The 13,017-nt window shown below is 42.8% G+C and overlaps 1 protein-coding gene across 2 annotated transcripts in view; it reads right to left on the reverse strand.

The window, feature by feature from the left end:
* tsc1b (TSC complex subunit 1b) overlaps window positions 1–13,017 on the reverse strand; it is a 59,448-nt gene that overhangs the window by 17,708 nt on the left and 28,723 nt on the right. Inside the window, exons 14-17 of one of the 2 annotated variants that reach the window (XM_080742927.1) lie at window positions 12,252–12,894; window positions 8,640–8,683; window positions 1,043–1,209; window positions 133–315 (exon numbers count right to left, since the gene is read on the reverse strand). In XM_080742927.1, coding sequence (XP_080599053.1) covers window positions 133–315; window positions 1,043–1,209; window positions 8,640–8,683; window positions 12,252–12,894 — 1,037 coding nt within the window. Of the gene's footprint in view, window positions 1–132; window positions 316–1,042; window positions 1,210–8,639; window positions 8,684–12,251; window positions 12,898–13,017 lie in introns of both variants that reach the window. The other variant, XM_080742926.1, reaches the window with a different exon arrangement.

Consider the following 13,017-nt stretch of genomic DNA (forward strand, 5'->3'; position numbering starts at 1 on the left):
TGCCACCCTTTTTACACTGGCCTATTATACAGTAGCACCACCAGGACGCACGGCCTGGTGGAGACCTCGGAAGAGCACTGCTTCTAGTTTGTAAAATGAAATGAACACTGGTGTATGCATACTGTGTTGTACCTGCAGCTCCTGGTTCTTGGTGTAGAAGTCGTCTCGTCCCTGCTGCAGCTGCCTGACCTGGCTGTGCAGCCTGGTCACCACAGTCTCCCTGTCCTCCCAGAGCGTGCGGTACCTCTGCTGCTCCACGTGGAGGCTCTCTCTCAGTGACACGATGTCCACGCTCTGCAGGTTCAGCTGGTCCTTCTGCAGCCAGCAGAGGGGGGACGGAGAGACCAGAGCGAGTCACGCATGGAAGTCAGTCAGGGGTTGACACTAACGGTTGCCCAAATGCCCGATGGGCAAGTGCATTCCGTCTTCCTCAAATATTTGTGGCTATTTATGAAGGAAAATACTACCTTTTTACAACTCACTGTTTCACTCATTCTGGTTTTTCAATGTGACTGTCACTACTCAAGTTATCGACAGGATTTAACATGAACTTGTTCTACAAACGCAAATTTTTACCTATCATTTCATAATGGACGATTTACTTTTCGGGCAAGTGGGCAGTGCCTCTGAGACCTTAGTGTCAACCCCTGTCAGTTAACGTCACGCAAGTCAGCACAAGAATGGGTACAGCAGGGTGTTCTCAAAGCGGGTGCCGTGGTGCCTTTGAAAATATTTGACTTTGTAAAAACTGACCCGAGTTGGACTGCACTGGTGTTTGTTTCAGTCCACACCAAATCGATTCACCAAAAATAGCTGATCTACAAGCTCACAACGCATCACGTTGTGATGCGTTGTGAGAAAAATTATACATTTATAGTACTTTTACTTTTTGTACTTTCACTGAAGTACATTTTATATTCTGTACTTTTACGTGTAACAGACGTATTACTAAATTGCAGCATATATACTTTTACCGGTACTTATGAAATGTGAGTACTTTTTCCCACCACTGCACAGACACACAGAAAGTATGAACCGTTACCATAGCGTTGTTCTGCTCCTCCAGGGCGGTGGCGTTGATGATTCTGCGGAGGAGGCGTCTGTTGCGGACGGCATGCTGCTCCCTCTTATAGCGCTCGTACAGCAGCTGGTTGTGCAGCAGCAGCAGCTGGCTGCGCAGTGTGTGCAGCTCGTCCAGGGGAGCCGAGCCTGGGGAACCAATAATGACAAGAAGAATAGTAACTTGAAATACTGTTCCTACGAAAACAGTGTGGGCTCGCATGGAACACCATGTATGGCAGGGTTCCCCGATTAGTTTTCCCCAAGGGCCGAATTATGTCTAAGGTAACAAGCCGAGGGCCACAACATCGCAGGGGGCGACAGTGGCGTTCCCGCTACTCCAGCGACAGTTCAGATATCGTCACTGTCGGGCAGAAACCTTGTATCTCCAAGTTTCAAATGTGTAAGTTTTTTGGTAAAACAAAGCCCTGCTTCATCATACAAGATCGTCGCACAAAACTAGTGAAAACAGCACATCTACAAGCACACAACGCCTGCTTGTAGATTGGCTGTTTTCACTAGTTTAGTACAATTTTTAGATGATAAATACAAAACGAACGGTTTTGGACATACAAGGTTTCCACCCAACAATGACGATATACTAGTGTTGTTGCTGCTCTTATACCACCATTATTACTGGAGTTGGTGTGGGCCAGACAGTAGCCCCCCGCGGGCCGCAAATGGCCTGCGGGCCGCCTATTGGGGAACCCTGATGTATGGGCACAAAGATCTACCCAACAGGCACTCCGACCATAGACTGTAGAAAAATATGGACGAAATGACGCCATTGGTTTCTATGCAGCGCAAACGGCCCTTTTCCACGCCTTGAAATGGGTGTCGCCATCATAGAAATAAATAGAATTGTAATGCTACCAGAGATGCTATTGGCTGCCAACGGTCACGTGCAACGCAAGGATACTTGGGAGAATGTGTTGAGCTCTGCCGAAAATACAGCAGACGAAGAAGAAAACGTGGATCGCCCACAAGCCAACAACGCAACAACAACAACAACACAGCCTATTTTTCTACAGTCTATGACACAGACGGACCGCAGTGACAGTAAATGTCCGAATAACTTTTTCATTTTGCCACGGAGATTTGAGCACCGAAACGTTTGGACTCTGGAGTAGCCGCTGCAGCCGCCGCTAACCAAGCCTGGGTTCCCGAGGCTACCGCTAACCTGACCGGGCCGTCTAGGACTCTGTACCCCGCATGGAAGCCTTGTTGAGGACTCCACTTTTGAAAGTGCCCGTGTAGTTCCGCTGGGTCTAATCCAGTTGTCCACTAGCCCCATATAGAACCTCACCCGTCGCTGCATACTGTTGTGTCTCGAGGTTATATGGGGCTAATTGTCCACTAGACTTTTCACAAAGCAAAGAGGCATTCGTCCAGAGAAATATGCATGTGTTTATTCATATTTATTAACAGGGATTTGTGATGTTTATAGGACTGAGATTGCAATGCAACCTCAGTCCTATAAACATCATATATAGTTCATAGTTGCATTCATAGTTCTGTCACACCTCTTAACAAAAGCTGACAACAATTTGACACCTATGTTAACAATGCGATTAATGTAGGAATGGATGCAATATGCATATGAATTGTCCATTGTGACTACAGTCTGTGATTGTGACATGCTAAGTAGCCTACAGTAGAAGAGAAGCTGGATTCACGAATGGATTCATGAACTAATTATTAAGCTGACATGCAGTATCGTGGGTTAATTATTCCGGGAGGCTAAAGAGGTTATTTCAATCAGCGATCGTAAATGCGCTTGATTCATGTCATTTGTTTGATTGAGGTTTTTTACAGTAGCAGGCCTACATCATTCAGCATATTCCTCCTCTTTGATTCAGTCAATTTCATTCTGGTTTATATTTTGGAAATAAAATGTGAGATCAACCTATGTCTATTTGTGTGCGTTCCTATGCAAATTTGTGTGACATTTGTATGTGTGAGTGAATGTAAGTGCTAACTTAGTTTGACGTGCTGCAGACTGTTCTATTGACAATTATACTGTAGCCTCAGTGTTATTTTCAAATGTTTTAATTAATACCATTTGGTGAGGCTAAATGTTGAGTTTCTTTTTAGTTTTATATTATACTAGAAGTTTGCGGCCCTTCGGGCCGAAAAAGTCTAGAGTTCAGGCCGCTGTGCGGCCTTCACCGCCATGTTGCGGCAGTGTGGTGTGTGTAATGGCCAAATATGGGTAATTCTTTTTTTGAGAAAAAAAAAATTGAGAAAAAAAAGTTTTTTGAGAATTGAAAAAAAAAAGTTTTTTGAAAAAAAAGGTTTTTTGAAAAAAAAATGTTTTGAAAAAAAAAATGAAAAAAAAATTTTTTGGGAAAAAAAAAACACACACACACACACACACACACACCCCTCTGTTGTAATTCGATACTCTACTCTGCTCAGCTCCTCTCCCCCCTCCCTCCCCCTCCCTCCCTCTGTAACTTGATACCCTGATGATCATTTTGAGGTTTCAGCATTGGCCAGAATGTTCAGAATACTATGTCAGGACTGGCTGCTCTGCGTGAGGCGAGATGTTGTTAAATTGAAATAAATGCGGTTCAAAGAGTGGCATGTTTAAAATGTGGACAGTTGTAAATTTTCACGTTTGTTCGACGTGGTGGCTATGTTTGTGAGAGGTGTTTGTGAGAATATGTAGCTAAACATTCTGGTTTAGGTTTGCCACCAATTGCTCCAGTATAGATGCTTGATTATAGGCTATACCACTTTATATACGAGTGGTTACTTGGGAGAAATACATTATTACCTAATAGCCGTTCTAAACCTACAAAAAGCCAGATAATTGCCATAACATCACGTCGCTGAAGTCTGCTATGACCAACTTCAAATTCCAAAAGAGCTCCCGACCGAGATCTCCCATCCTGGCTCCAACAACAGGTATATGAGGTATGGCAATTATACAGGATAGCAGGACATGCAACTTCATATAAAAAGTGCTGTTTTCAGTTTCCAAAATGTTACATGAAATATTTGATAAATGGTCTGAAGTAGGCCTAATGTAAAGTAAGTCTGTGGTAGGCATATGATTGACAAATTATCAAGAATGCCATATGCCAATGTTAAAGAGGAGTTTATAAAATAATATAGGCTTCCCTTGGCTTAGAACATAGGCTATTTTGGCTGTAAGTGGCCACTAATATGTTGTCTGGTGTCGATATGTTTATGTAGGGCTATTAGCTTAATGGCATGCCATACTTGCACAAATCAAGACGAGAAAAAACAAATAAAGACGCATTGTTTTGGTGGCATTATATATAGGCTTGTTACACAATCGGGCAGTAGGTAGCCTTCATAATAAATAAATACCAAGTCGTGTATTTGTGGCTGATATGCCTATAAGAGTAAATACATTGTAGGCGAATTAACAAAAACGATGTTTTAACATTTATATAATTATAGAGAATATATGTGTTTATTTATGTCCTCACTCATTTTAATAGCTCTGGATTAAGCGTCTGCTAAATGTACATTGTAACCTGGGTTTGTATAATAGATTTATTTTGTAAAAATGTTTACACGCCGTTGTACAAAATAAACCGATCTAGCTAACAGTGCGTCGCATTACGACGAGTTGTTAGATCTGCTCTGCTCTGGGTAACCGAATTGTGCATCAGTGCATGCAGGCTGGCCGCAGATCAGTTTCATCAGAAGTCGGCCCCGCCCCCACCCCGCAACTTTATAATTTATTTTAAAATACATTGGACCAAATTTCGACAAAACGCATATGATGGTGATTGAAAGGCTAGCGATAACTAGCGATAGGAACCATAAAGTATTCATGAAAATGTTAATTAAGGTTAGAACACGAAAGGGGAAAATGAATGGGATCCAATGGTGAACAATTCTTTTTGCTATCGGCCGAGGGGGAAAACAGCGCAACTAGCGGCCAATCATAGGAAGTTTTACTTCCGTATTGGAGTCATTTTAAATCGGCAGAACTTGCCCCTTGACTCCGACATATACGGGCATAACAATCTGCCCAACGGGCACTCCAACATTACTTCTGAGACTCCTACATTTTATGTGGGTGTTGTTATTTATATCAGGTCACACTTGGTTGGTGGTGTTGTCACCAAGAACGCTGCTCCTCATTGGCTAAGGGCCCTGCTTTTGTACTGTCGGTAATTTTTTTGAGGATGATTGGTATAACATACTGGTCTCGCCTTTGAGCGAGCCCACAATAATAACTGCTAGGGCTACTGGGCAACGTACAGCATTGGTTTTCAAAGTGGGGTCCTTGAGGGAGTTCCAGGGGTTCCCCAGCTAGATGACAGTTAGGAACCAAATGGACCCTTATGGGTCTGTAACTCAGAGTGTACAAATGGAGCCAAATGGACCCATCATTTGTACACTCTCAGAGTTAAATTAACATTGATTTTACATTATAAATAGGGGTCCTAGAGATAGAAATATCATTAAATGGGGGTCCGTAGCCTAATGCATATCGAACTGGGGGTCCTTGAAATTAAAATCACTGCTAGAGCCGTAAAAGAACTTCTTATGGGGGTCCCTGGCGTATCTTTTCAAATGGGGGTCCGCGGGCTAATAAGTGTCAATTTGGGGGTCCTTGACATGAAGACGTTTTAGAACCCCTCATATACAATATCCAATCAATATCATATCCATTTCGGCAGCACCTACATAAGACCCCATGAGATCCCTGAAAGCAGGGGTACAACAGTTAATCGAACTAATCCATTATAAAAATAGATATATAGATTAATAAATGTTAATATAATCGAATTAATTTCTCTTAAGTGGTTAATCAGACTAATCAAATATTTGAGTTACAAATGTTCGCTTTTAAAAAGATGTATACAAAGATTTGCAAAAAAAAAATCAAGATTTGCAAAAAATAGCAGATCTACATTTTTCTAAATTTTTCAATAGCTAAAGTATAAGTTAATTCCAGACCTAAATCTGTTAACAAAAGCTTGAAGTAGTTTTGGAATTGAAAAACAACCCAAATGGCCACTGATAATGATAATGTCTTTAATTCTGTGGTCTTATATCACATAATACCAATCGCTGTTGTCTAAGTTTCTCCAATATAAAGATGAAATGAATTATTACTGAATGCAATGCCATCACAGACCACCAGTTGAACTATAGACTATACCAGAAGAACCCACCTTTTTTCTGCGAACATAATTTATCTGTATGACAACTTTTCACACAATGAGTAGAGTACTGATGGGAACTTTATATTGTAAAATGTTTGTTGTGAAAGATGGTTTACCCTTAACTGCCCTCTAGTGGAAATAATGCATTAAAGGACAACTCCGCACTAAATAACATATAGGCTCATTTTCCTACTTATATTGATCCCAAATGACTGTCCATGGGGTCTATTAGGCAGAAATGCTCCTGTCGTCCAGTTTCCCCAGCAGAACCCAGCAGCTCTCACAGCATAGAGTGGAGCCCACAAGCCTATCAATTTTACACTATTTGTTGCGGTCAAAAGTGATTTATTTTTTCGCGAATGTGTTATTAGCTGTCATCACAAGCACATGTATGTCTTGGTTGTCCCACACGAGCCGCCAGTCTCATAAATCATGCTGCTGGGTTCTGCTGGGGAGACTAGACACTGACAGGGGCATTTCCAAACTGACCCCATGAACAGTCATTTGGGATCAATATAAGTAGGAAAATGTGCCTAGATGTTATTTAGTCTGGAGTTAAAGTAGTGGTCCATATCCCATGAGGTCCATTTGCCTTTTAAACCACTGTCTTAAAGTATGAGCAGTGATATTAGTAATATATATTACGTTATATATTTTCCATACATAACAGGAGCATAAATAACCCTTTACCCAACCAAACAACTTAATTGGCATACTAACATTGTATTCTGGTACCTCTTTAGAAATATTCAGTGGCTCAAAGATCTACAGAGTCTAAGTACTACGTTAAGATGTATATCGTCTGACTCTGGAGGATAAAATGGTTGTGGTTATCCTACTCAAGTCCCTGAAGGTACATTTATGTTTGTTTGACAATATGGTACTCTCAGCTTCACATATCCCTAGTGCACTGCAGGGTTCCCCAATTAGTTTTCCCCAAGGGCGGAATTATGTCTAGGGTATCAAGCCAAGGGCCACAACATTGCAGGGGGTGATGGTGGTGTTTTCGCTACTCCAGCGACAGTTTTCGTCGTTGTCGGGTGAAAATCTTGTATGTCCAAAACCGTTCGTTTTGAATTTATCATTTTAAAAATGATTTAAACTAGTGAAAACAGCCGATCTACAAGCACACAACGCCTCGCGTTGTGTGCGCGTATGTTTGGAGATACGAGATTTCCACCCAACAACGACGATATACTAGTGTTGCTGCTGCTCTTATACCACCATTATTACTGGGGTTGGTGTGGGCCAGATGGTCGCAAATGGCCCGTGGGCCGCCTATTGGGGAACCCTGCCCTAGTGACTACCTTTTTGTGTCATCATGGGCCTCCAAAAATAGGAAAACGCATAGAAAACTTAGGCAAACACTAAAAGAGCACAACTTAAAACAGTATTCAGAGCCGTGGTATAAAGAATAAAATAAAAGGATAAACGTAATGACTACAGAGTTTTACAGAGGTTATTTTCCAACATAACACGTGGGTGTAGAAGAAAAAACACACAGCGGAGATCATCTTGAGAGCTTGCTCGAAGACCTAAGTTGACAGTCACCTGGGGAGCTTAATTTTCATTACTGCACGATCTATGTTAAGTTCTTCAAGAGTTGTGTGTTTCTTGTCATACCATCAAAAATACATGACTCCTATCATTTAAGTAACCGAGGGTGAAGTGATTCAATTCTGATGTTAGAAGTCCTATACAAGTCTGCCAGAGGAACTTTGGCAAAAAGGACAAGGCACTGCTACTGTGATCTGCAGCTGGGGGAAATTAGACAGACATTCTTTTTCTGGATGACCGAGTGAAAAGGGCGGGGGAGGGAGGGCCGTGCGGAGGAAGGCTAGGCTACACAAGAGTGTTAATTTAACCATCAGAGTGTGACAACTGACCCGTAATGGTATTTTTGTACACCGTCAGGGATACATTTCCACTCCGAATTTTGCACAAAGTGGGGAGAAGGACTTGCATAGCACAAATTATCTGAACAGTCATCTACTTTATTCACTCAACAATCTCTGAGCCAGACCCAAGATTCTTAACACTTTGAATGCTGAAGAATCCATGAAAAATTGTTACTAGATGCCTTTCCTACTAAATAATTACAGATTTTACTTTAATTCAAAGCCGATTCATTCCTTTTATTCCAAGCATTTTTTCACCCACTAGCTCTCAAACATTTTAAAGTCATCTACTCCAGAATCTGTGACACGTCCTAAAGTAACTGGATCTGGAATCAAAACTGCTTTACACAAAGAAAAGAGTCAAGAAAGTTTGGGTGATATTTTTAGATATGTATAATTTTGTGAAGGCTGACTCATGCTCGTAATAAATCTCCAACCATGCCTTATCACACCAAGTGCTACTTCTGCAGTCATCATCTTTTATTGACATTGAACTGTGTTGTGTCCTTAAGTGTCAGATGTTTACCTCCAAAGTGCGTCCAGTCAGCTGACTTGCTTGGCAAAGGTAACCTGTAGAAGATTCATATAGATGAGAAGGAGAAAAAATCAATTCCAGCAAAAATGATCTGTTAAACCAGTGGTTCTCAAACTGTGGGTCGGGACCCCCAGGGGGGTCCCCACATTATTTTGGGGGTCCCCCGATGATTAACTTAACTGTTCTGCTGCCCTTGACGATCCTCACCGTCATTAAAACCGGTTACTACACGACGCCATTGACAGCGCTCACCGTCAATCTTACTGTATTTACAGTAAATGTATTAATACTTACAGTATGTAGCTCCGGTCGCGGCCGCATCGGTAATGTCCGCGATTTGTTTAAAACGCAAGTTGGGCGTGCACGCGAAGTGAAGCTCCTCCATGTTAAGTCAATGGAGAGGCCCATAAAGAGACTTCATTTACTCCAAATAAGACTTTATATCCCATAGCACAGCTCCAAACAACAACAACAAGACAAGCCTTGCGGCCGCCATGACACACTGTCACATGACACATGTCATGTGACTAGATTACGTAATCGTTGATGTCATTCAGCAGTCCGTGTGTGTACACACATTCCAGGCATGCCTTACACAATAACAGCGTGTGCTAATGGGCGGATCTGCGTGGCGTCAACGACAAGTTAACCCTTCATACCCTGCAGCACTAATTGTGTTAATGTGCAACATTGTTTTCTCACTCAACAGTAAACAAAACAACATAAACTTTACTTGTATAGAGGGTATCTGCACATTTCTAAAGGGACAATTTAAAGACTTTTTAATACCTCTAAAATGAAAATTAAACATTGGCCTAATCGTCAAATTTTAGAGGCAGAAATTGTGAAAATAGTCTATCAACATGCTCACAATGCCTCGCGTTGCGAGGCGTTGTGAGCATGTTGATATGCTGTTTTCACAATAGAACCGTGTTGTACAAAACGTAATGCCTCAACTTTTAGTGCTCGTCAGGGGGTGTGTGTGTGTGGGGGGGGGGTCCTCGGGTAAAATATGATTATTTTGGGGGTCGTGGCCTGAAAAGGGTGAGAACCACTGTGTTAAACCACTTAAACCCTGTATATTTTGTTGACCGGTCCTCCAGTGATCTCACCAGATCTACAAGCTCATAACACATTGTGATCAGCAATTCTTTACCAAATGGTTCATGTGGTTAACATGACTTTGAATAACTTGCTTTTTGTTAATACTGTACATTGCCTTCAGTGATGCAATACGTTTTTAACCCCACACTCAAGCACCTGCACATACTGCATACAGACTTGGTGCAGCGATATAATCTGAAATTGCACATAGAATATGCAGGGACCGAGGAAGCTTTTAACCTTTCCCAAATGTAAGTAGTTTATTCACATTTTTGCTATGGGATATATGGGCAATGGGATCGGGAGTCACAGTTAAGAGATCTGCACATCGTTTGGGTGCAGATTTAAATGATCTTTGTGGAGTCTCTCTCCGGATAGGATGAAAACTTGTATGCCAACCTGGACTTTTAGTTTCTAAAGAACTGGTGAGAGATGGGGAGACCCCCGTTACTAAACACAAACACTGATTGCTTAATAAATAAATAAATAAAAATACATATCACCCTTTAAAACAGTGCCTTGCAATGACACAGTGGAGGACAAGAGGGTGGCAGACTAAAGACCAGTGTTGCCAACTCCCCAGTAACGGATGTAGCTAGTGGCTCTTCCAGAAGTAGCTAGAAGTCGCTAGGGGTGGGGTGCACGCGCACGGCGTGCACGTGCACACAAAAGCGCGTGCACGTGAACCGATGCGCGTGCACATTTTTCGGATAATAATTCGAATTTTTGTATTATTTTGCACCACGGCAGTACCAGTAGAGAGAGAAAGAGATGCGGCGTGCACGTTTGTGTGTCACAGAGGAGCAGGCAAGCAGCAAATGGAGGCAGAGAGAGGGAAAAGGAAGGAAAAATAGGGTTTTATCTCTGGCTCCTGTAAACAATATGTGTCCCCAAATCAGCAGAAAAAGTAGCCAGATTTGTCTCTAGAAGCTTTTCACTAATTAAGTCTCTAGGGGGGTCTGGAAAGTAGCTAAATATAGCGACAAATCCTCTAGGTTGGCAACACTGCTAAAGACTGACTAGAAGATAACCGATACTCCATAGAACAAGCCATGGAACAGGCACTGTCAGAACTGTGGAATTTAGGCTTGACTATAAGGTTCCCTGAAGTTCTTGGATAAGAGTTTTATGTAATATTATACATTCCTCAGGGAAATCCGATAACATGAAATTCAATAAAACCGTGGACATTGTAATACTGAGCTGTGCGTCTATCAGAGGCCATTTTCAATCAATCAATGGTCCCAAACTTGTAGAACTCAATCAAGTTATCGATTGTGCACTTAGTGTTGACAATCTCAACTGACCAATGACCAATTATTAGCTCCTTTTCCATTTGATACGGGAATCAAAGGCAACGTTCCAGGCTTTCTCCACGAGACTAGGTGCAACTGGTTAAGAAACACAACCTCAGGTCTTTGGAATAGGTCCTCTGTTTCAGCTGATTAAATTCCCTCCAGCAAGCTGTGCCTTTGGTGAAGATAGTTTAAAAAGGTAGAGGGTGATAGGGACAGTTCCCTCTGCTGTTGATAGAGACACCTTTATTGATTCCGCGAGGGAAAATTTGGTTGTCATAGCAGCACCGCGGTATGAAACACAGGACAGATAAGGGTCAAGAAAGGAGTAAAATGATAAAGGAGTAAACGGCTAGCAAAGCACAGGGAGTAGAAGTGTTTGTGAAAGATCTATCACCAGTATGGGTGAATATATAGTCAGATACATTAGATATACAATCACTCAACAGCAATACATGTACAGTATTTAGCATAATGTACAATTAAACAGTACATTATAAAACCTAGAGGGTAATGGGGACAGTTCCTCTGCTGTTGTATCACTGGTTGTAAGTACTGACTCTGTGTGTGCGTGTGTGTGGGTGGAAGGGGCAGGGCAGTTACACAAAGGCTGCAGTTGTTCTCAAATGGTTCAACAGAAGGAAAGTAAACATCCCAGCCAAATCCTGCACAGTAAGCATCAAAACACGACACTGCTTTTCCCTGTTCCCTGGACACTCAACATTGGCTACATAATGAAAGCACATGTTAACACACATTGCTGTGCCATTAGCAACAGAGAGCCTTGAAGGCCACTTGGAATCAGGGATGGGACGATATGAAAATTTCTATATCAAGATTATTGTGACAAAATACATCACGATTCACAATATTATCGAGAGGATCAAAATCCAATATCCTAAGGCGGAACATTTGCCAAAAAATAGCAGATCTACAAGTTCACAACGCGTCGCGTTGTTAGCTTGTAGATCGTACATTTTTTGGCAAAGACAGAAAGACTGTATCAAGTAGGTATATTATAATTACCTTTTACTAAGCACGGCAAATAAATGTAAATCGATCCCAGTGCATGACGGAGGATGATATCACGATAAATTTAATCTACACAATACGATTACCGTGAGTGTTTTTTATCACGATAAATGATAATATCACATATCGTCCCATCCCTACTTGGAATTAGAAAGCGAGCTTAACCCCTCACCTCTTGAGAACCTTATCGTGGGCATCGCTCCCCTGCTGAACGAGGCGATCGAGCACCTCCAGGGGGGAAGGGGACACCACCCCTTCCTCCTCGCCGTCCTCCAGCCCGTCCTCCCTCTGGGACAGCCTTGCCATCGCAGCTCGGTGCACGGCCTCCAGGGTCTTCTTTCCCACAAAGTGCGAGGCCGCCCTGGGGAGAGCCAGGTCGAACAGGGTCTCGTAGGGCAGCGAGGACGGGGTCTTATTGCAAGGGCTGGGGGAAAACAGGCCAAATTTGGCCGCCTCGTCCTCCGGGGCGGAAGGGCTTTGGTGGAGATGGTGATCGATGGGCGTGAAGACGGACTGAAAGGACCAGGGCTGCTCCAGACCCAGGGCTGACCCCCTGCTGTCCTCCAAGCCTCCGCCGGCACTGTTGCCAAACACACCTGTACCCGGAGCGCTCTCCGCTTTCTCTGGGGTGCAGACGACATTGTTATGGGCGTCCCGGATTGTGCCTCCAGGCTGCACGTTGGACAGGGTCTTCTCCTGAGCCTGACTGCCCGTCAGGGTCTCAGTGGTGTGGTAGAAGGGGGAGTCAAATCCCCTCAGGCCTGCCAGGTCTCGCTTATCCTCCGTGATTTTCAGCAGCTCCTCTGTGATGGCAGCTGCTTTGGGGGTAAACATGAGATGGCAAGATCATGCGTGTTAACTTAACCCCGAAAGTGTAAAGATATTACTGTGTAATTGATATAGCTTCATAACCATAAAACATTTGCCAGGTCAGAATC

This window comes from Nannobrachium achirus (assembly GCF_963921795.1).
Source record: "Nannobrachium achirus genome assembly, chromosome: 15".
NCBI classification, from domain to species: Eukaryota; Metazoa; Chordata; class Actinopteri; order Myctophiformes; family Myctophidae; genus Nannobrachium; species Nannobrachium achirus.